Source organism: Vulpes lagopus, chromosome 10 (assembly GCF_018345385.1).
Source record: "Vulpes lagopus strain Blue_001 chromosome 10, ASM1834538v1, whole genome shotgun sequence".
NCBI classification, from domain to species: Eukaryota; Metazoa; Chordata; class Mammalia; order Carnivora; family Canidae; genus Vulpes; species Vulpes lagopus.
Genome location: NC_054833.1, coordinates 88382076 through 88404118, shown reverse-complemented (window position 1 = coordinate 88404118; position 22043 = coordinate 88382076). Strand labels below are relative to the sequence as shown.

General features: G+C 49.8%; 1 protein-coding gene across 6 annotated transcripts in view; it reads left to right on the top strand.

The window, feature by feature from the left end:
• Positions 1-22043, top strand: part of RERE (arginine-glutamic acid dipeptide repeats) — a 401403-nt gene that overhangs the window by 374459 nt on the left and 4901 nt on the right. For 4 of the 6 annotated variants that reach the window (XM_041770332.1, XM_041770330.1, XM_041770328.1 and 1 more), the window contains 8 exons: positions 14265-14427; positions 15398-15490; positions 15862-16061; positions 17234-17395; positions 18116-18229; positions 18498-19822; positions 19931-20153; positions 20512-21235. In XM_041770332.1, coding sequence (XP_041626266.1) covers positions 14265-14427; positions 15398-15490; positions 15862-16061; positions 17234-17395; positions 18116-18229; positions 18498-19822; positions 19931-20153; positions 20512-21235 — 3004 coding nt within the window. The remainder of the gene's footprint in view (positions 1-14264; positions 14428-15397; positions 15491-15861; positions 16062-17233; positions 17396-18115; positions 18230-18497; positions 19823-19930; positions 20154-20511; positions 21236-22043) is intronic. The other 2 variants (XM_041770329.1, XM_041770331.1) reach the window with 1 other exon arrangement.

Sequence of the window (22043 nt, the reverse complement as noted above, 5' to 3'; positions counted from 1 at the left end):
CTCATTTCACACTTGAATATCCCTTGGGACAGGAAAATCATTTTCATTTTTGAGTTAGCCTAAAAATGGGTTGAAGAACTCTTTTGGGGTTGTGTTTTGTTTTACTTTAATACACAAAGTCCTATAATACACAAAGTCCTGTAACTTAATAATCCTGAGTTTAAGTCCTCATAACTAGTTTCCCATCTTGCTCATGTTTATCTCAAGTTTGAAAACCTTCAATGAAAGATCACCAAATTTCTTATTTCTAAAATTGAGAATATATAGTTTTTATGAACATTGGTCTTTTTTGTTTTGCATGTTCCTCGTTAAAGTGTAATACTGATATGTATATGTCTGTGATATAGCTCAGTACAAATCACTGAGCATTTATTGAGCACCTCTTTCAAGCCAACCACTATGCTAATTATTGCTGGGGATACAGACTGTAGGGTGAGTGCATCCCTGTTCACATGCAGTTAGAGTCCAATTGGGAAAAGGAGAAGTAGGGGATCGAGGAGTAGACGTAAATTACTATTTTCCCAGATTCAGTGACATAGGAGCCATGAAAGGGTCACAGCTAAGCAAGAGAGAACATGGTATTTATGGAGAGAGGCTCATAAGAAATTTGTTCTCTGGGGTCAGCAAAGATAGTATATATGAGATGGCATATAGACTAGGTGCCCTAAAAGGTGGCTAGGAGGAGTGCAGTAGATGTGTAGTAGTGCTGGTGGCGTGAGCTAGCAGCAACCAGAGGAGAGATGTTCCAAGAGCCTGCACCAAGCCAGAAGGTAGTACACATGGGAAAGCCCCCAGTTCCTTTTCGAAAGGTAAATGCAGTAGGAGGTGGAGGCTACCAAGGCCCTGGCAGATGGCAGAGCAGCTTTTGTAGGAGCAGGCCTCTGAAGGATATCTCTTTGGGAATCCTGCTCTGTGCCCTGACGTGGGCTCCTCTGTCGGCACAGTAGGGCTCTTTGGGCGCGGGCCCAAGTCTGAAGCATCGCCTCACAGAGGAATCTCTACCCTTATATTTTCCTTCACTGCAAAGGGTTTTGACTTCTTTTGGAAAGTGAAGCAGAACTGGATAAAGGCCAGTTTCTGAGGCTTCCTGCAACTGGAAACTCAAGCTTTTTAAAGCTGTTGAATTAATGAAAAGTTTGTTGACTTTTTAGAGTTGTTTCTGGGATTTGAGTACTAAGAATACAGAGCTCATCTGTCAGTGTCCCTCCCTTTGTGCAACTTTTTGTTAGAGTTGGCTGATGTTCAAGTGTGACCTTTTAAGGACACATGGAGCACGCAGGGAAAGACCATACCCTGTCTGCTGCTGGCAACCAGCTTTGTAGGCTCTTCTCAAAGCCTGGAGGAGTTGTTTGGTGGGCATTGCCACCTCTGCACCTCCTTCCTACAATCTGTGAAGCCCTGTCCTTAGGCTTGTGTATTTGTCTACTAGGGCTATACTACCAGTGGACCCCAAGCTGTGGGGCTTAAAGAATAGAAATTTATTCTTTCACAGTTCTGGGAGCTAAAAGCTGAGGATGGAGTGTCAGCAGGGTTGGTTTCTTCTCTGTGTCTTCATACCATCTCCTCTATGTGCCCATGTGTTCTAAATTTCCTCTTCTTGTAAGGACACCAGTCAGATGGGATTAGGACTACCCTCATGACCTCATTTAATTTTTCACCTTGTCACATTCTGAGGTGCTGGGGGCATTAGGACTTGAGCCTATGATTTGAGGGGAGGGGAGAGACACACAACTCAGCCCCTAACAGCTTCTGTGAAGGCAACTGTTGCCCCCTCGCCCTCCTTCCTGGAGTTCTTTCCTACTAAAAGCCACTACGAAATAACTACTAGCCATATGTGGAAGACATGAGCACAGATTGGGTTTGCAAGCCTGTCTGGATTTTTCTAAAATCTTTGCCTTAGGTTAAATCCAAAATTTGGGCAAAAGAGAGGACATGTTTCAGGTCTGCATCTAAGAAGGGTGTGGAATTGTAATTGTGTCTGTGTGCTTTGAAGGGTGATCTTTGCTTCTGCTCTTTTTATTAAACAGATGTGATTCAATGACAAAATTAAATATCCTTTCCCTCCTTTCTTTATAATGAGGAAGCCAGTCTTTTATTTTAAAATTCAACTTGCAGAAATGGATTGTACTTGATAATTTGCTGTGTGTCCATAAAAACCATAAAATAGAAGAAGCAATGTTGCTGGAGTAGCTGTTCTCATTTCCTGGCAGTCATTACATGCTCCCAATACAAAAACATTTTTCTCCTAACTGTCCGTTCTGAGCTCAAAAATGGATTTCCCTCCAGCCGCTGTCATTCAATTATCACCTCGGGAAATGCACAGATATAACTGATGATCCCTTTAAAACGTCCTGCAGCATGCCACCCTCTCTCATCCTTCATCTTTTGTCCTGTTCCCGTCATTAAATGTTACATTGCCAATGTATATTTTATAGGGTGACCCTGACGATGTCACTTTGATACTGTGCAGGGATAATAATATTGCACATATAATGAAAGGCTGATAAATAGAAAAATGTTTACGAGATGGAGAATAGCACTTTTAACAGTTTTATGGTTTTCTGTTTTCCTCTCTTCTCTTCTCCCCCTTTGCTGGTAGAATTGTGGTTTTGTTACAGGAACAAGAAAACATTAAGAAGGGTGATGTGGTAATAGAACCGAAGGCGGTGAAATCCCACTTGCCCTGTTGCTGAACTCCAATAAAATGAATTCGGGAAATAACGAAGTATTCAGCTTATAGGAAAGAAAACTGATTTCAGCGAATGAATTCTTAGTTGTTTGGGGGCCCTACAGAGAACACAAGATTCCCAGTGTTGGCATAATTGTACTTCAAATGTCGTCTTCAGCAGCTCAGTAAAATCAGAGACTAAGGCCCCTGAGTGGGTCCCACATTAAGCGAAGACCAGGCTGGCAGCTGCTTCAGGACTGCCCAGGCTTCTGTGCCATAGACTAGTGCCACCCCCATGTGAGGGCAGGGCCCTTTGTTCCAGGCTGAGCTCTAGAAGGATTTGTGATGGCTGTGACCTCTGTCTTCAAACACGTCATTTCCATATCTCTCATTTATTTTTTATTGTTATTTTTGGTTAAATGGAAGAATCTTCTATGTGTTGCTCGATTGATAGGTTTTTTAGTGGAGTTGCTGGAAGAGGTGGCAATAAGAGGAGGTACAGGAGATCCACCCTGTGGCCCTCGAGTCATCCTCACAGTTTTGAGCACACTTCGAGAAGCCACCATTTTAAAGAGGTGCTTCCTGCTGGAGGTAATTTGGAAAAATGCTTTGTAGCATGTTCAGAAGTCATTTCTTCATTTCCTGAGGGCCTCCACCGGATCAGACTCTCAACCTTCTCAGGTCAAGAGTCTTGCGTGGCACATCTCTTCAACATATGTAGCCTGGAGCCAAAAGTGGCCCAGGGGGATTCCCCCAAAGCATAAGCCATTGGATGGCTTGAGGCATGGCGAGCAGGTTGTGAGGGGGTGCTCATAGCTGTGAGCTCCCAGGGTCTGTCCAATATAGTCTTTGGAGTTTGTTCTTGGTGCAGGAAGCAGAACACATTTGTCTAGGCTTGTGTGTAATTCTGATTGTGCACTTGTGCCTCCCAAGTGTGTTTCTGAACCTGGTACCCTTGCTTTGGCCACGTTTGGGTGTGGCATGGGGGGGCTGGCTCCACCCTGAGGGGAGAGGACTGGCCACCCATTGTTATCAGGGATGCACAGTGCCCTTTTTTGCTCTTCTGTCTAAACTATTCAAGGTCCATGGAAGAGGTTTAAGATACTTTGTGAATGAAAGATAACCCAAATTTGAGCCTCTGGCTTAAAAAAAATGCACATATTTCCCCTCAATTCATAGCAGAATGGTTAAGAGCAGAGGATTTGGTACCAAACCCCTGGGGCTGCTGCTTGAAGCTGTGTGAGCTGAATACATGACTTCATCTTCCTGTTCTTTGATTTCTCATTTGTAAAGCCAAGGATAATGAAGATATTTATTTACTAGGGTAGCTATGAAGATTAAATGTATTAAGGTATGGAAGACAATTGTTTATAGTGCTTAGCTCTCATCATTGTAGCTTTCACAACCCAGTGAAGGGTGATGGTTGATTCATAAGTCTGCTCAACGAGGAAGTGGCGGCATTGGATTCCTCAGCCCCCCTCTCTCTCTTGTCAGCCCACCATGGATTACGTCTCCACTGGCCCCTGGAAAATGAAACAAAAATAAGAACAGTGTAATCATTTTTCGTAACATTTGATGTCAAATTAAGGAACCCTTCTTACCTAGATATTGTGTGTTTTTTCTTTTTTTAGAGATAAAATGTCATTTATGAAATAATGGTGAGATCAGAAAGCAGTTATTTTTTTTAAAGATTTCATTTATTTATTTGTGAGAGAGAGCAAGAGCATACAAGCCAAGGGGAGGGGCAGAGAGAGAGGGAGAAGCACACTACCACTTGAGTAGCCAGGAGCCCAAAGTGGGACTCCATCTCAAGACCCCAAGATCACAACCTGAGCCGAAGGCAGAGGCTTAACAGACTGAGCCACTCAGGTGCCCCCAGGAAGCAGTTATTTTTGATGACTGTACTTTAAAAAATAAAAAATCAGTAATCTGGTTATCTATTTCTCAGAAGTTAATTTTTTGGAATTAATTTTAGGTGAATTCTAATGCTCAGGAAATACTCATTCCATCAAATGTTTACTGAATACTCATATTTACGACATTGTCCTAAACCTTTAGGGTACTTGCAAAAGAAGTAGACACAGGCTTGGGGACATTGGACAGGTTCATTCATGGTTATGGTCCAAAAGAGAGCCTGGGTATACCAGGAAAGAGGCAAGTGTAGGAAAGTATAGGTGTGCAGACACCTTGATGACCTTGGAGGTTGGGTTGAAGGGTAAGTAAGGCTTCTAGGAGAAGTTGGCAGCATCTGTGATGACCTGAGCCACAGGTCTAAGGTCTAAGGACGTAGATCCAGTGAGGAGACAGTGGTGAGGGGTTTGTGGGGCTGCGGGGCTGCAGCCTGCAAGCAGAAGGGAAGCACTGAGGGGCAACAAACTGGCCATCGTGTTTGGCATAAGCCAAGGGCTGTGACAGTTAGGGAATGAAGTAGAAGGGTCTTGTGCAGACAGAGGGAGAGGCCTGAGAGAGGCAGCAAATTAACTGGGTCTTTGTTCTGTTGGCCTTGAGGAGCCTTATTGATTTGGAGAGGGGAGCGACAAGGTCAGAGCTGGGCTTTGGGAAGGCTGAGCATGTCTTTGTGGGAAAGGACAGGGCAGCCTACGACCTCAAGTCTGGATGTTTGAGTGGTGGTGTGGGATCAGAGGTAGAATCCATAAGTGGCTGAGGTCAACAACTAAAACAACATATAGTTTAGGAAATCTCATTACAATTTTGGCACAAAAAAAAAAAAAACCCTCTGTTTTAGTTTTTCCACAGTGTACGAATAGCGGTAATCATTATTTAAAAAAAAAAAAAATTCTTTAACCTGCTCAACTAGGATTTTAAAAAAAAAAGATTTATTCATTTATTTGAGAGAGAATGTGAGCAGGTGTGGGGGTGCAGAGAGGGAGAGAGACTCACCAAGTGCAGAGCCCAATGTGGGGCTCAATATTATGACCTGGAGATCATGACCTGAGCCAAAACTACCCAGGTGGCCCCTCAACTAGGATGTTTTAAAAAGATGTTGGGGGAGTGCCAGGTTCTGGGACCTCTCTAGGAGTGTCATAGTGTGGCCTTTTCTTTACAACCTATTAAACCCAGGAGACCTTTATGCATTTCCAGAATCATCTTCTTCCTCCCTTTCCCTTCCCTTCCTCCTTTCTGCAGAAGAGGACCTGGAGGTGGGAAGGAGAGGTTGTGTTGCCCAGAAACAGGCTGCCTCCTCTGTCAGACGTGTTAAATAGGTGCCCTTGTAGCCCCTCACATGCAGAAGGTATGATTCGGCCATGTGCCTTCAAGCAGATCATCATTCTGTCAGATGCACTCTGAGACCACAGAGTTGGTATTTAACAATTAGCAGCAGAGCAGTCTGACAGTGTCAGGGCTCCTTTAGGGATTAGGGGATTCGGTTGGTTAACAAAAGAAGGAGCCCAGGAGAGCACTGCTTTAATTACCAGAGTCGATGCTGGAAGACAACCAGTTGCCTGATGGAAAAAGATCTGTAAAGGTGGCTGCTCCTAAACATAGCTGATGGTTCAGCCCAGTGCCCAGCTTCTCACCTCAGATGTTTGCAACAGTTGTCAGCTCCAGCCCTTGGATCCTCAGGGAGTGAAAGGAAAGAATGACTTGCATGGAGTCTGTGCCAGGAAATTTTACTGACTTGCCTCACTACCCTTGAGTTGGTAGTTTTTGCCAAGAAATGCAGCTATAATTCCCGGGCAGAGGTGGTCATGGATGCCAGAGGGGCCAAACTCAGCTACAAGGTCACAGCCCTTTGGTTAGAGTGCTTCCCAGGGGATGTGGCCCATGCAGGCTTTCCCGGACCTGCTCCCAGAGCCAGAGCCACATTCCCCTGGGGCCTTGACCACTGTTGGGGCCCTGGGTTGGGGAATGAAGTCTAAGGAGCAGCTTTGTGCCATGTTTCCTTCTCCTTCCTACCCCTCCTGGGTTTGGGACCTGTTTTGTAACTATTCATTGCTTGCTGGAACTTCTCTCTGGAAAAACACACCTTTAAAAAAAGAAAAGAGAGGAAGGAAGGGAGGGAGGAAAGGGAAGGCAGGGACGAGAGGAGCTTTAGATTTCTCCATTCCATTCAACAAGTGGCACTCACTCCTCTGTACCTGGGCCCCCAAAGAAGGGGCCGTATGGTAACTGAAGTGTATCCTTCAGACAGAGCTTTTGTGGGGAAACAACACCCTGATTCTAACCAATTGTACCTGGGTGTGCAGAAAAAGGCATTGGGTGGAAGACAGTATACTCTCTCTTCTTGTTCATAGTAAAATATTTAGCATCAGAACAGTTAATAATGGGGCTTAAAGAATTAGAGTAATTTCTCCTAAATGCTTACTTCCTAACCCCTGCAGTGCTGTATGTCAGCTGTGTGCAAAGGTGTGCATATATCAGCTCTGCTACATGGAGGGTCCTGTCCCATCACATCAGCTGACAGTGGCAGGTGGGCTTGAGGGGCCTGCAAGGTAGTTTCAGAGAGCAGCTCTGTTTCTAATGCCATTATCCATGTGCAGCTTCCAGGCCTCCCCTCCACCCCCTCCAACCTCCCCTACTGCCCCTTTTACAGTAAGTAGTGCTTGGCTCCAGAGGATGCCTGTTGAAGCTTTGGTGCAGAAGAAGTAGTGAGTAGCAGTTCCCCCTCCCCAGTGGAGGAAGTATTCGTGGGTGGCTTTTACTGGAAATTTCTGGAACTGTTTCCTAGGTCCTCCCTGCCCCTCCATGCAGGGACCAAGGACTGGTTTCTCATGGCCTTCCTTGACATAACTGTAAGGCTAGCAGTTGTTCCCCCTTTTTTTCTGCGGGTCACAGAACCACTGTGAGAATGGAAGATAACGTAGCACAACTCTGTACACTGAATTGAATGAAAGGAGTGTGTGAAAAGAGGGTTATTTCCAGAAGACTGAGGCCTTCCTTGGCCTAATAGTAGATGGCAGCCTGCAGGTGCCCTGTGGTCTACATCTGGGGTCTCTGGACCTCCTTTCTGCCACGTACCACCCCCGCATCACCACCCTCACCCTGGGATGTCACGACTTTGCATAGTTGTGGCAGTAACGGTATGTTATAATCACAGAAATTGGGAGGACTCAGTCCTAGGTGTACCCTTATGTTTCTACCTTGGGACAAAAATAATTGCCTACCTTTTCCTGCCTCCACAGTGGCCTCCCAGAGAGCTGCTTCTTGCCGGGCTGAGGTATCAGAGAACCCAGGGAGTGGGGAACTTGCTACTGTGCTCAGGGCAGGAGAGCAGGACAGTGAGATAGCCATGCCCACCAAGTGAACCGTTGAGGCCTGCAGTGTATACAGTGCCTTCTTGTCTCATCAGTGCCTTCCTTCCCAGGGACCCTTAGAAGACATGTAGCTTATTTTTCTTTAAAAATAGTATATAATTGTGTGTGTGTGTGTGTGTGTGTGTGTATGTGTAAATACTTTTTAATCAGGCAGGACAGGTTACAGATTCCCCTCCTTTAGCACTGCAGGAGGAAGTGCTGGAGGAGGAATTTCCTGGAGGAAATTAAATAGCACTCATGTTTGTGGGGATTGTTTTAGCTCTCCAAGTGGCTGCAGGTAAATTAACCTTCTAGTAAGACAGGAAGGAGACCTGGTCAGGTTGTCTCCTGGGCCGGGCTGTGAACTCCCACCTCTAGGCTCCGACCCTGCTTCGGCTCTTACACACACACACACACACACACACACACACACACACACACACACACACACACACACACACAGTGGGATGCTTACCCTGGGCCCTGGAACATGTCGCCAGTCTGTTGTTCTCCCAAGGTGAAGCAGAACTGGGCCCAGACATACCAGCAGAACTTACCTGAAATGAGTTTATACCTGAAAGCTACCAGTAGTAGTAAACAGTCCCAGGCATCCCCTCCCCTAGTTGCTTCAGTTCAGATGGTCTGGGGCAGTGGGCATGGATGGAGGTTACCCCGACGTTTTGCGTTGAATGAGCTTGATGGACTCATAGTCTAACCTGAGGAGGCACAGAAGTACAATGGTGACAGTGGAGGAGGAGCCAGTCCTTCTGCTAATTTTGAGTGGCAAGTCCAGGAAGCTTCTGTATTACAGGAGTGGCTGTGATTGAGCTGTCTGCTGGTGCCTGGACCCTTTTGTTAACCTGACTCTCTCTCTCAGTCTCTCCTCTCAGCCCCCACCTACCCAGATAGAGCACAGCCCTGAACACCATGTAACTCTCTCCTGCTTCTGTGCCAGGCACTCGCCAACTCGTGTTTTCATTTTGTTTGAAAATCAGAGAAACCTAATGGGGCCTGGTTCTGTACCCCTGAGTCGTTTGCCTGCAGAGAAGACCTGCTGTGCAGAGATCCTGCCTCAGGGAGGAAAGCTGGTGCTCAAATCCAGGAGCATATCCCTTATTGCTAGTGGCTTTCTGCATATGACCCGTTGGGAAAATCCAGTGCACCCCCAACCCCTTACACCAAAGAAAAGGCAAATAATTGGGGGAGAGAGAGAATCTGCTAAATATAGACTACTGGCTCTAAGCACCTCTCTCAGCAAGCACTGCAGCCCATAGTGCTATCGATTGGAGAGGACTTCACCCCCTCTCCTTTCCTTTTTTTGCCCAGGCAGTAACCCAGTTTAGTCACTTGCTCGTGCTGTGTGCAATTACAGCACAGAGATGTGAGGTACGCTGACTGGGAGGCCTTGTTGTGAGGTGGGTGAGAGCACCGGGAACAAAACGATCGGCTCCGACCATTCATGTCCACAGCGATGCCTCTGTGTGTGCTTGCAAGCAGAAGCAGGAGCTAATTTGCAAGGCTGCCTTTGTGGAGCTGCCTTTTGATCAATGATTGCCTGTGTTAATGTTTCAGCAAGCTATTGATTTCTGCAACAGCTTTTGTTCCCTGAATTTATGTGCAGCGGGTCTCTGCAGCACACACTATGCATGTTTGATTAAAGTTCAATTGACTTTATTCCTGGTGAGGCCGCTGGCTGCCTCATTGCCTATTTGTAGAACCAAAGCTTTTCCCGACATGTTCTTTTGTTTGCGCTCAAGACCTAGCCACCCATGCAGTCACCAGTATGCTGTTTCTAATCCTCCTAGATTCGCACCATTCCAGTGTTTAATCCCTCCATAGACAGTGGTTGAGAGGCAGCTAATAAAACCTGGCCTGGATTTTTTTTTTAAGTCAACCTCATTGATGTGTAATTGGCATGTGTACCATTTATACCGTAAAGGTACACCCTCTGTAAGTGCAGCGAGGGCACAGCTCCATAAGTTTGACAACTGTACCTCCATGCAAACAACAACGCAGTCGATTCGTAAGATATTCCCTTCACCCCAAAGGTTTCCTCATGTTCTTTCATAGGTAGTTCTCTACTTCCTTGTCTTCAAGACTAGACAATCACTCATTTACTTTTTGTGATTATAGACTTGCCTTATCTAGAATAGAATCATACCGTCTGTACTCTTTTTATCTGGCTACTCACGTTCAATGTGATGTTTTGAGATTCATCCATGTTGTCAAGTCGATCAGTAGCTTGTGCCTTTTTATTGCCACGTAGTATCTAGTAAATGGGTACGCAGTAATACTTATTCATTCTCCTGTTGAAGGGAGTTTGGATTGTTTCCAGCTTTTGGCTATGAAGAGTAAAGTTTCTTTGAGCATCTGTAAAAGTCTTTGCAGGAGCATATGTTCTTATTTCTTTTGAGTAAACACCTAGGAGTGGGATCAATTGTCGGGTCATACAGTAAATGTTTGTTTAGCTTTGTAAGAACTGCCAAAGTTTTACAGAGTTAGTTGAACCATTTTATATTCCCACTGGCAGTGTACAAGAGTTCTAGTCCCTACCCTATCTTCCTGAAATCTGAAATATATATTTTGATTTTCTGATCTAATTTATAGACTTCTAGTGGAGACTCCTTCTGGCTTGGTTGTTTGATTCTTGGTACTCAGACAATAGAATTTGTTCTGGACTCCTTTTCCTTGTTTAAAAGCTACTATTTCTTTGTCTCCTTTTTTTTTTTTCTTTTAGGATTTTATTTGTTTATTTGAGAGAGCACATACACACAGGAGTTGGGGGGGGCAGGGACAGAGGGAGAGGGAGAAACAGACTCCCCACTTAGAAGGGAGCCCAACATTGGACTCGATCCCAGGACCCTGGGAGCATGACCTGAGCCGAAGGCAGATATTTAACCAACTGAGCCACCCAGGCTACCCTAAAAGCTATTATTTCTTAAGTGTTGACAAAAAGTCACTGTTTATTTCGATATTAAGTTTCTATGTCATGTCCTGATCTTCTCACATTCTTGAGGAATACGCAGTTCAGGAGTGGAAGTTAAGGTTGGGAACCTGGGCTTTTTTTACTGAGCCTTTTTCTGTCTGGTGTCTGATACTGGGCCAGTACCATAGCCTCATTGAACTCTGGCTTCTCCTGTTTTAATCTATGAGTTATGCCATCTTTTAAAACCATTTGAAACTCAAGCATTCATATTTGGGAAATAGAAATACATTTGACCTTAACACAGGTTAAAACAGCTCAGGTTCACTTACAATATAGCAGATTTTTTTCCCCCAGGGTAGTCCAGGACTGTATATATATATTTTTTCCTCTTTATGATTTTATTAGTAACATTTTCTTTAGTTTATTGTAAGAGTACCATAAGTAATACATATAACATGCACAATGTGTGTTAATCAACTATTTATGTCATTGATAAGGTTTCTGGTTGACAGTAGACGATTAAGTTTTAGGGGAGTCAGAAGTTGTACCTGGATGTTTAACTGCAAGTGGTGGAGGGTGTCAGTGCCCCTCATCCCCAGTCCCTTGTAACTGCATAAGGCAATACTGTGCCACAGACCAATGCAGCATAGAGATGTCAGGGTGGCCTCTCTCTCTCTCTTCCTTTTCTTTTCTTTTCTTTTTTCTTTTCTTTTCTCTTTTCTTCTTTTCTTTCGATTTTATTTATTTATTCATGAGAGACACAGAGAGAGAAGCAGAGACACAGGCTGAGGGAAAAGCAGGCTCCCCACAGGGAGCCCGATGTTGGACTTGGTCCCCGGGACCGGGATCACGCCCTGAGCCAAAGGCAGACGCCCAACCGCTGAACCACCTAGGCATCCCATGGGATGGCTGCTTTCTAACAGCCATCCGATCAGGTGGAGGTTTGAACAGAGACACTGGTAGCACCTTCCCATCTCATTTTCTCTCCCATTTTTTATTCCTTCTGTCTCCTGTAGCTTCGTGTTTCCTCTTAGATCCCAGGCCTCTTCATCTGTTGGCCCCTAAAATGACTTTAGCTAGAGGAGGCAGTGGAAGGGTACCGCTTTGGGGCTTCACATTTTTCCTTCTAGCTTTGGGATTGGGCCATGATTTACTGCACTGGTTGTTCTTTTGAACTGATAGAGCATGTCACTGACAAAGTATTGAAGGGTGACAGTGAACTTGCCTTGGCTTCTGTTCCATATTTTCTCATAGGAAAACCAGAGTCAGATCAGTTTTATATCAGCACAGGTCTCTTAATCCCCTAGTGGATTTATGAGTTTGTTCCCTCTAGCCAGCCAACACCAAAAGATCAGTACAGAAAAGTAACTTTCCAAGTCAGGAAAATAGGAAGTAAAGAGGCTGGAGCCAGGAGGTTTTTGGATCATGACCTAGGGGCTTAGGATGCTCCGGTCACCACAAGTGCAGGCTATAGGTCAATTGTAGCCTACATCTGTAGAATAACATGTGATAGACAAACAGCTCAGAAATCCAAGGGCATTTCCTACATTTTCCCTTACCATTCAGTTACTATCTCATGGAACTGAAAAGGGTGGGGTGAACTTGCAGACTTGCATGTGCTCGTTCTTGGTGCCTGGCTTCTGGCCTCCTTGGCCTGGAGTCATGCTTCATCTGTTAAATATTGGCAGTCACTAGCATTTTGTTAAGTGGCACTTGGAAAGACTGAAACATAGTCACAGTTCCAAGAGATACATGCTATAGGCTCATGGAAGCTGGTCAGAAGCTCCTCTTGAATCATAGGTACCTTTAAGGATCTGACGACAGCTATGGTCCCCCTTCTTAGAAAACGTACAGGCATAGAATCCAACTCTGAATAGTGAGCACTCAACACACAAGTACATCTGCTTTGCAGAAGCTACTTCCCCACCGAACATCTGTCCACTTCTCTCCAAACTCACTTCTCCTTGTTCTGGGGGCACTGCTTTCTGACGTGTGTTTTGGTGGAACCCCTCTGACTGGCCACTCGAGCTTCCCAGCACTGGCCAGATCTGAGGTCACTGAAAAACAAAATCTTTGTTTCTCTCTTGGCTCCTCCATTCATGAGGCTGTGTGGTGCTCTGGCCAAGTGGCTCCCACCTTGGGGTGCGAGTTGCCCACAGGGTGGCTTCCCAGGATACGGTACTCAGCCATGTTAACTGATTGTCCACAAGGTTGATTCAGTTCGAGAAGATCAATGTGAAGTAGGTGCTTTCTCTGCACTCTCCCCCCTCCCTTTTTTTTTAATTCCAGGTAAAGAAACTTTATCTTGGGATGTTTCTTAAGAAATTTGTCTTAGGTCAACCAGGATTAGCTGAACATGTCATTCACCTCTTGGCATGTATGCCATGCCTACTGAGCTCCAGGGCCAGAGTGGGAGGGTAGCAAAAGTGCCTCTTTCTTATTTTTAAAGGTTTATTTTTTTTGTTTGAGAGAGAGTGTGTGTGTGTGAGCACACGTGTGCACGTAGGAATAATGCATAGGGAGAGACTCTCAAGCAGACTCCCTGCTGAGCTCAGAGCCCATCACAGAGCTGGGTCCCACAACCCTGAGCCAGAATCAAGAGTCAGATGCTCAACTGACTGAGCCACCTAGGCACCCCAGAATTGCCCCTTTTTAAAAGTTTCCCTGGGGCTCATAACCCCCCTTGCTGTTTTGTTTTGTTTTGTTTTTTGAGGATTTCTTGCTTTCCTTTCTGCTGGGCCATGAAAAGAATAGCTCCTTCTCCTGTGAAGGCTGGCCTTGTAACTGTGGCACTTCCCCTTTGCATCAGGACCTCTGTGTTTGTCCCCCAGGATCTTCGTCTATCAAGCCCCAGTCTTCACCTTCATGATGCTGTACCAACTTGTCCCAATGTGGGCACTCAGAGATTGGGGTAGAGGCTGTGGAGCAGTTTTCCTGGGTTTGGGGGTCTCTGTTTTTCCTAACCCCAGTTCCCCACCGTCTAAGTTGTTTCATTTACTTGTTTCTGAAGTAGTCTGTCTAATCACACCTGTATGATTTCAGTGAATGCTGTGAAGAAAACATCTGTGCACACACACAGATTTTCCTTCTTTTTGATTGTTCATTGGTGTACTTCCATGGTAGCACATGGTGGGTGCTCAGCAGATACTTGTGGAATGAACGAATGTTCTTGATATCTAGAAATTCTACTCTGCTGGACTGAAGAGACAAGCCCCTTCATCCAGTTAGTGGGCGGCTCACGGGTATGTCTCGAGCAAGCCCTCTTCCTCTCATGACTGCCCTTTGTGCTCATCTCTAGCACTGCTGTTAGGAACCAGCTTCTGCTCCTGGCAGAAGAGAGCTGGCGTGCTGGGGGGACAAGGAGAAGCAAGCCCCTCTGAGCGTTTCCGTCACCATCAGCCCTTCTCTCCTGCAGGGGGAGCTGATCACCTTCTATTACTACTGGAAGAAAACCCCCGAAGCAGCCAGCTCCAGGGCCCATCGTAGGCACCGCAGGCAGGCCGTGTTCAGGAGGATCAAGACTCGCACTGCATCCACACCCGTCAGCACACCCTCCAGACCCCCCTCCAGTGAATTCCGTAAGTGAGGGACTTCTCCCGTGTAGCCAAACACTCATTGTCCAAGCTCTGAGCCTGCCCTCACAGGCATCCTTATCACTGTGCTGGTTGGGGATGTTGTGTGTGTTAATCCATCTGTGCAAAGCCTGCACCCAAAGGTAGCTTGACTTGGGGGATTTGGTAGGAGAGTTTTACATGCTAATTATTCATGCATTTAAATTTTTAAAATAAACTCAGCATCATTTTAACTTTCATGAAAATGTAAGTCTTGGCCCTGCCCTGGGGTATTATCAGTAACTTCAGAGGAAGTTCACTTAGTGGATGATATACTGTTTGAGTTCTCATTGCATTGGTTTTGTGTTAGCAGTAAGATCAGATTAACATTTTCTTCTTTTTCCTCCTGCTTTGCCAAGATCCTCTTCTTGATCCCAGCATGATGTGCAGTCTAATATGATACCTTCTTAACCCTTAAAAGCTGGCATACAGCAGTGGGCCTTGTGGTTCTGTCCTAGCTCAGTGCACTCAGCCTGAGGGTTGCTTATGTTGCACGTGCAAACAAGAAATAATCCATTAGTGCTAGAGTGGAGCATGGGTAGGACTTGGTGGAGAGGGAGCTCCTCAGGATTTCTGGATCTGTCAGGGAATTCATAGGGATGTACTTCACCTGTTCACATTCCCAGCTGTGAATTCCCACACATTCCCCCTGTGTTCACATTCCCATCAGTGCTTGCCACTCCAGGATATAGGTGTGATGTCAGTCCCCCAAAATATGGTAGGGCAGCCCCTTGGGTACCATCCCTCACACGAGTCCTTCATTCTGATCCCTGGCCCTGAGGAATTCAGAGTGGTCCTTTGTGAGCACTGCTCCACTTCAGCCTTCCAGGCCACTCTTACTGGTGGCTCAGAGCATGGGGCAGGTCACAGGTGGCCCTAGTCTTGCCCAAGCATGATGGTGTCTCCCCCACCCCTGTTGTGTTCCCGCCATGCCCAGTGGACCTGAGTTCAGCCAGCGAGGATGACTTTGACAGTGAGGACAGCGAGCAGGAACTGAAGGGGTACGCCTGCCGCCACTGCTTTACCACCAGTAAGTAGGGATGGGGGGAGGAGGGAGCAGTGGGGACACTCACTGGGACAGGACAGGCTCAGGCACTTTCAGGTTCTGAACATTTCCTGAATCCAATTGAAGACCTGCCAGGGTGTCATTGGTTGCATGAAATCTGTATATTTTATCACTCCCCCAATTACAGTCAGTGTGGTGGAGTGGGGACACCTGTGTTTCTGGGAAACCTGTTGCCAACTCCTCCTGGATACTGTTAGATTGGGGAGGGAGTAGGTGGTCCTGAAATCCTCTCCCACCCTGGGAGAGAGCAGGCAGCAGCAGAGTGAGTAATGGGTGTCTGTCCAAGGCCACAGAAGGGCCAGGCTCCCCACCTGCACTCCTCTTCTCTCACACAGCCTCCAAAGACTGGCACCACGGGGGCAGGGAGAACATCCTACTCTGCACAGACTGCCGCATCCACTTCAAGAAATACGGCGAGCTCCCCCCCATTGAGAAGCCTGTGGACCCTCCCCCATTCATGTTCAAACCTGTCAAAGAGGAAGACGATGGGCTCAGTGGGAAGCATAGCATGAGGACGCGGCGCAGTCGTGGCTCGGTGAGTCCCCAGGACAGGCGACCGAGGCCACTGCAGGTTTCTAGGAGGCTAAGGCTTGTGCCTTCCAGGAGGCTGGGAAGTGATTCATTTTAGGTAGAGAACCAGCCCCCTTAAAGGAATGATTGGTCCAAAGATACTTAGTTTTGTCTGTGCATCTGGGAAGAGCCTTTGCTTTCGCCCTCCCTCGTGTTGTCCCGGGGAGTCAGTGGGATGCATGTTTTGAGTTTGCTTTTATAGAGAGCTCTTCAGTACCAGTGTCTGGTTCAGTGAAGGCTCTCCAAGTCCCCCAACCTTCCTCTGGCCCCTAGGCCCACCACCTGTACTGTGGCATCTCTCTGCTGCTTAAAACTTGCAGGTGTTTTTGGAAACTTGTGGTAAATTTTTCTCCTCACTGTATAGCCCTTTTCATAAAGAGGTTTTGTTTTCCAGGTTGCAAATGTGGCAGCAGGGACCTTTAGGAGCAAGGGTTTTCCCAGGCTGGGAGCTAGGGATGCCACCAACGTCCTTCCTTGTAGCTGGCCTCCCCAGTGGCCCTTTCAGGCATGTGGATGGTACTGTACGCCTTTCTGTGATTTTGTCAAGGCTGTCGGTGCCCTGGCCACCCAGCAGGTGGACCAGTGTGAATCATTGTCCCCCCCATCTCTTCTAAGCCCCATGGCTTTGCAGAAACATGCTTAAGTGCTTGGTGGTTTTAGGAGCTGAGCTATATTATTTGACAGCTTCTCGCTTTGGGTCACTTCTCATCCTGTCAGATGAAATCAGCAGGGGTTTGGTTTAGGTTTGGGTGAGGAAGTGGGTGGTTTAAACAGAAAGGGTGAGGTGATTTGAAGCAGAGTGTATGATTGTCATTCCAGAGAACTTCGCAGGTAGGTGGTCCTGGCCGATTTCTGCCGCTCAGAAAGTCTCGCTCATTTCTACCACACAACATCCAAGACAGTCCCTAGAAATGAGTGCTTTCAGTTTAAGAATTGCTGTCTTTTCCATGTGAACCCACCCATTCACCCCCTCCTCCCCTAGCTCCATGTTGACTCCCACACAGCAAGGAAGAGCCAGAGGTGCCTGATGCTGGCCAGGGCGGGGGATTTGCCATAATGCTGGCGGTGGGGTTTGCTCCTAAGGCTCCTGCGTGTGTGTGGGGTCTAGTCTCACCAGCATCCGGTTTGGGTGGGCAGATGTCTACATTGCGCAGTGGTCGAAAGAAGCAGCCAGCCAGCCCTGATGGTCGTACCTCGCCCATCAATGAAGACATCCGCTCTAGTGGCCGGAACTCGCCCAGTGCTGCCAGCACCTCCAGCAATGACAGTAAAGCAGAGACAGTGAAGAAGTCGGCCAAGGTAAAATAAAATTAAAAAAAAAAAAAAAAGGGATCCCTGGGTGGCGCAGCGGTTTGGCGCCTGCCTTTGGCCCAGGGCGCAATCCTGGAGACTCGGGATCGAATCCCACGTCAGGCTCCCGCTGCATGGAGCCTGCTTCTCCCTCTGCCTATGTCTCTACCTCTCTCTCTCTCTCTCTCACTGTGTGCCTATCATAAATAAATAAAATTAAATTAAAAAAAAAAAGAAGTCGGCCAAGGTGAGGTGCCCATCCCCCAAAGTAGTGAGGCCTGCTTTGCCCTGCCCTCTTAAAACCCCAGGTTTGTGGACTTGATGTTCACCTCCCTCACACACAGGGCTGCACATTATTCCTGTGAGCTTCCCTGGGTATTAGTGTTGCCCTGGACTAGGCCTGCAGAGTGTGGCCTGGAGAGAGGGGATCCAGTGCAGCTTCCAGCACTGACCTTTGGGGGCCATCTCTGCCTTGAGTTTCCCAAGGGCTCGGGGGCAAAGGTTAGGGTGTGATTGGGAAGGCTCCTTCCCCACAAAGCCACGTTATTTCCACCTCCAGATACTTGTTTTTTCCTGGCATCAGCTGGTCCCTTCCAGAGCTTTCTTGCTTCTGGAGATGCAGCTCAGAATTCAGGAGTAAGGTGTTAGCAAACCATCATCATTTACCCCCTGAGGCTAATGGAACACCCTCCCTTGGCCTGATGCCCCTTGTGGGCTTTTCCACTGCAGAAGGTGAAGGAGGAAGCCTCATCCCCCCTTAAGAGCACCAAACGCCAGAGGGAGAAGGTGGCCTCTGATACAGAGGAGGCTGACAGGACCAGCTCCAAGAAGACAAAAACCCAGGTGAGATGCGCAGCTGAGCCACTGTGACTGGAGCTGGCAGCTAATGCTCCTTGAGAGGCCCTGAGCCCAGATTCTCTCTGGGGCCCAGCAGTCTGGAGGGACTTGGAGTGGCTAGAGTCAGAGGAGGGTCAAAGGAGTACCTGCAGTCCCTGGGGCCAGGCTCATGCCTCATTTGCACAGACCTTTGTCGTGTGTCAGGTGCTAGCCGCGCAGGGCAGCCAGAGCCCCTGCTCTGCTAGAGCTTTATCCCTCCCATCTCTGGCCCTAGGAGATCAGCCGGCCCAACTCCCCATCGGAAGGCGAGGGAGAGAGTTCGGACAGCCGCAGTGTCAACGATGAGGGCAGCAGCGACCCCAAAGACATTGACCAGGACAATCGCAGCACGTCCCCCAGCATCCCCAGCCCCCAGGACAACGAGAGTGACTCGGACTCTTCGGCCCAGCAGCAGATGCTGCAGGCTCAGCCCCCAGCCTTGCAGGCTTCCAGTGTGGTCCCTCCGGCTCCCTCCACCGCCCCACCAGGAACCTCTCAGCTCCCCACGCCAGGGCCCACACCCTCTGCCACTGCAGGCCCCCCACAGGGCTCCCCCTCAGCCTCCCAGCCCCCAAGCCAGCCACAGGCTCCAGCGGCTCCTGGTCCCCACGCTCATATCCAGCAGGCACCCACCTTGCACCCCCAGAGGCTGCCCTCACCACATCCCCCACTCCAACCTCTGACCGTGCCAGCTGGGCAGACCTCCGCCCCACCTCACAGCCAGCCCCCGCTGCATAGCCAGGGCCCAAGTGGCCCTCATAGCCTCCAGGCCGGGCCCCTGCTACAGCACCCAGGCCCCCCTCAGCCCTTTAGTCTCCCTCCCCAGGCCTCTCAGGCATCAACTCTCCCTCATGCCTCCCTGCAGCCCACAGCCTCACAGTCAGCACTGCAGCCCCAGCAGCCCCCAAGGGAGCAGCCGCTGCCACCAGCCCCCTTGGCCATGCCTCACATCAAGCCCCCACCCACCACGCCCATCCCCCAGCTGCCAGCCCCGCAAGCCCACAAGCACCCACCTCATCTCTCGGGGCCCTCACCCTTCTCCATGAACGCCAACCTCCCACCCCCTCCAGCACTGAAACCCCTGAGCTCCCTGTCCACACACCATCCCCCTTCTGCCCATCCCCCTCCCCTACAGCTCATGCCTCAGAGCCAGCCCCTGCCCTCCTCCCCTGCACAGCCCCCAGTGCTGACCCAGAGCCAGAGCCTGCCCCCTGCTGCTACTGCTCACCCCCCAGCAGGCCTCCACCAGGTGCCCCCCCAGCCCTCATTTGCTCAGCACCCCTTTGTCCCTGGGGGGACACCCATCACCCCTCCAACCTGCTCTTCCACCTCCACGCCACCTGCGGGACCTGGCCCTTCAGCCCAGCCTCCGTGCTCTGCTGCTGTTTCTTCGGGAGGCAGCATACCCGGGGGGACAGCCTGCCCGCTCCCCACTGTCCAGATCAAGGAAGAGGCTCTGGATGATGCAGAGGAGCCCGAGAGCCCACCTCCACCACCTAGGAGCCCGTCCCCTGAGCCTACCGTGGTGGATACCCCCAGCCATGCCAGCCAGTCAGCCAGGTACTGGCTTCCCAGGAATGTGGACATGGCCAGGGCAGGGACAGGCTGGGCATCAGGGGCAGGCTGCAGTCCTGGCAGGGCCCCAGTGAGAGATGTGGCCTTCCTTAGGTTCTACAAACACCTGGACCGTGGTTACAACTCATGTGCGCGGACGGACCTGTATTTCATGCCTCTGGCGGGATCCAAACTGGCCAAGAAGAGGGAGGAGGCCATCGAAAAGGCCAAACGGGAGGCTGAGCAGAAAGCACGAGAGGAACGGGAACGTGAGAAGGAGAAGGAGAAAGAGCGCGAGCGGGAACGAGAGCGGGAGCGGGAGGCAGAGAGAGCAGCTGTGAGTTGGGGGTCAGCCAGGCCACGGGGGGGGGGGGGGGGTCCCTCTATAGCTCTGTACTGTGGCTTACTCTCTCAGATACACACTCACACGCTTGTGGGTGTTCTTTTTGTCTCTCAGATACACGGCCCTATCTAGGGCACAGGGGAAGTCATAGGCACAAAGCAGATTGTCCTAGCAGGGTCTGGACCAGTCCTTGCAGCTCAAGCCTGTCCCAGGCCATGGTTGGGGCCTGCTCTTGGTGTCGAGGTGGAGGGATCAACTGGTCCTCCTGCTGGTCAGTGCAGGATGGCAGCAGGGCCAGGCTCAGACCCCTGGACAGCTAGGAATATGCCCCTCACATCTTCCTTTCCTTCAGCAGAAGGCGTCCAGCTCAGCCCATGAGGGCCGCCTCAGCGACCCCCAGCTCAGTGGTCCTGGCCACATGCGGCCATCCTTCGAGCCGCCACCAACCACCATTGCTGCGGTGCCTCCATACATCGGGCCCGACACACCTGCCCTTCGGACTCTGAGCGAGTACGCTCGGCCCCACGTCATGTCACCCACTAATCGCAACCACCCCTTCTACATGCCCCTCAACCCCACTGATCCCCTGCTGGCCTACCACATGCCTGGCCTCTACAACGTGGACCCCACCATCCGTGAGCGGGAGCTCCGGGAGCGGGAGATCCGGGAGCGGGAGATCCGGGAGCGGGAGCTACGGGAGAGGATGAAGCCAGGCTTCGAGGTGAAGCCCCCAGAGCTGGACCCCCTGCACCCAGCCACCAACCCCATGGAGCACTTCGCCCGGCACAGCGCCCTCACCATCCCCCCCACTGCGGGCCCCCACCCTTTTGCTTCTTTCCACCCGGGCCTGAACCCCCTGGAGAGGGAGAGACTGGCCCTGGCGGGCCCCCAGCTGCGGCCTGAGATGAGCTACCCTGATAGACTGGCAGCCGAGCGGATCCACGCTGAGCGCATGGCCTCGCTGACCAGCGACCCTCTGGCCCGCCTGCAGATGTTCAACGTGACCCCGCACCATCACCAGCACTCACACATCCACTCGCACCTCCACCTCCACCAGCAGGACCCCCTCCACCAAGGTGGGTGCCCGCCCTCCAGGCTGGGCTATGAGGGGGCACTGTGGGTTGAGCTCTGGTTATGATGAGGTGCAGGCCAGAGACAGAGCCACTATCCAATAGCAGAGACGGTTCTTTCCTAAAGGAATCCCTCATCCTTGATCTGAGAATAGTCTACATCTGTCTGGAAATCCTCTTACTTCTTTACTCACCCGCTGCCTCTGTCTTTGCCCAGCCCCCCAGTCCTCCAGAGCTGCCAGTCCCCAGAATGCTGAGTCACCCTGGGGCCCTCTGCTTGCAGTTTGCTGGATGAAGCTTGTGTTCCTGGCCCTGTGCCTCCAGTGCTGGGGATGGTGGGAAGCAGCCTGTGCTCACTGAATTGGGTTAAAGGCGGAAGGTGGGGCCTGAGGGGCAAGGAACCCAATGGAGGCTAGTGGGACACCCAGGAGGCTCTAGAGCATCTCCCAGTGATAGAAACCAACAGTCCTCCCATTCCCATTGGGGAACAGGACCACCCTGGCCTGTCCACTCCAAGAATGGGAGCTCCCGCAGCCCTGCTGACTGGCCAACCAGGCTGAAGGCAGACACAGACACAGTTTCTCCTCTGTCTGTAGCTCTGTAGCCCTGCTAGAAGGGGTGGGAGGAGCTGTACCTGCACCCTGGGACCCAGGCCTGCCGTGGAGCCCCATGGCACAGCCCACGCTGCATGCAGGACTTCTGAGGGCAAACCTCTCTCCATGCAGGGAAGGAGGGGGACAGAGCAGGGCCCAGAAGTGGAGAAGGCAGCATCTGGCTCCCTACCTGTGCCAGGATGTGGGGAGCCTGGACTCTA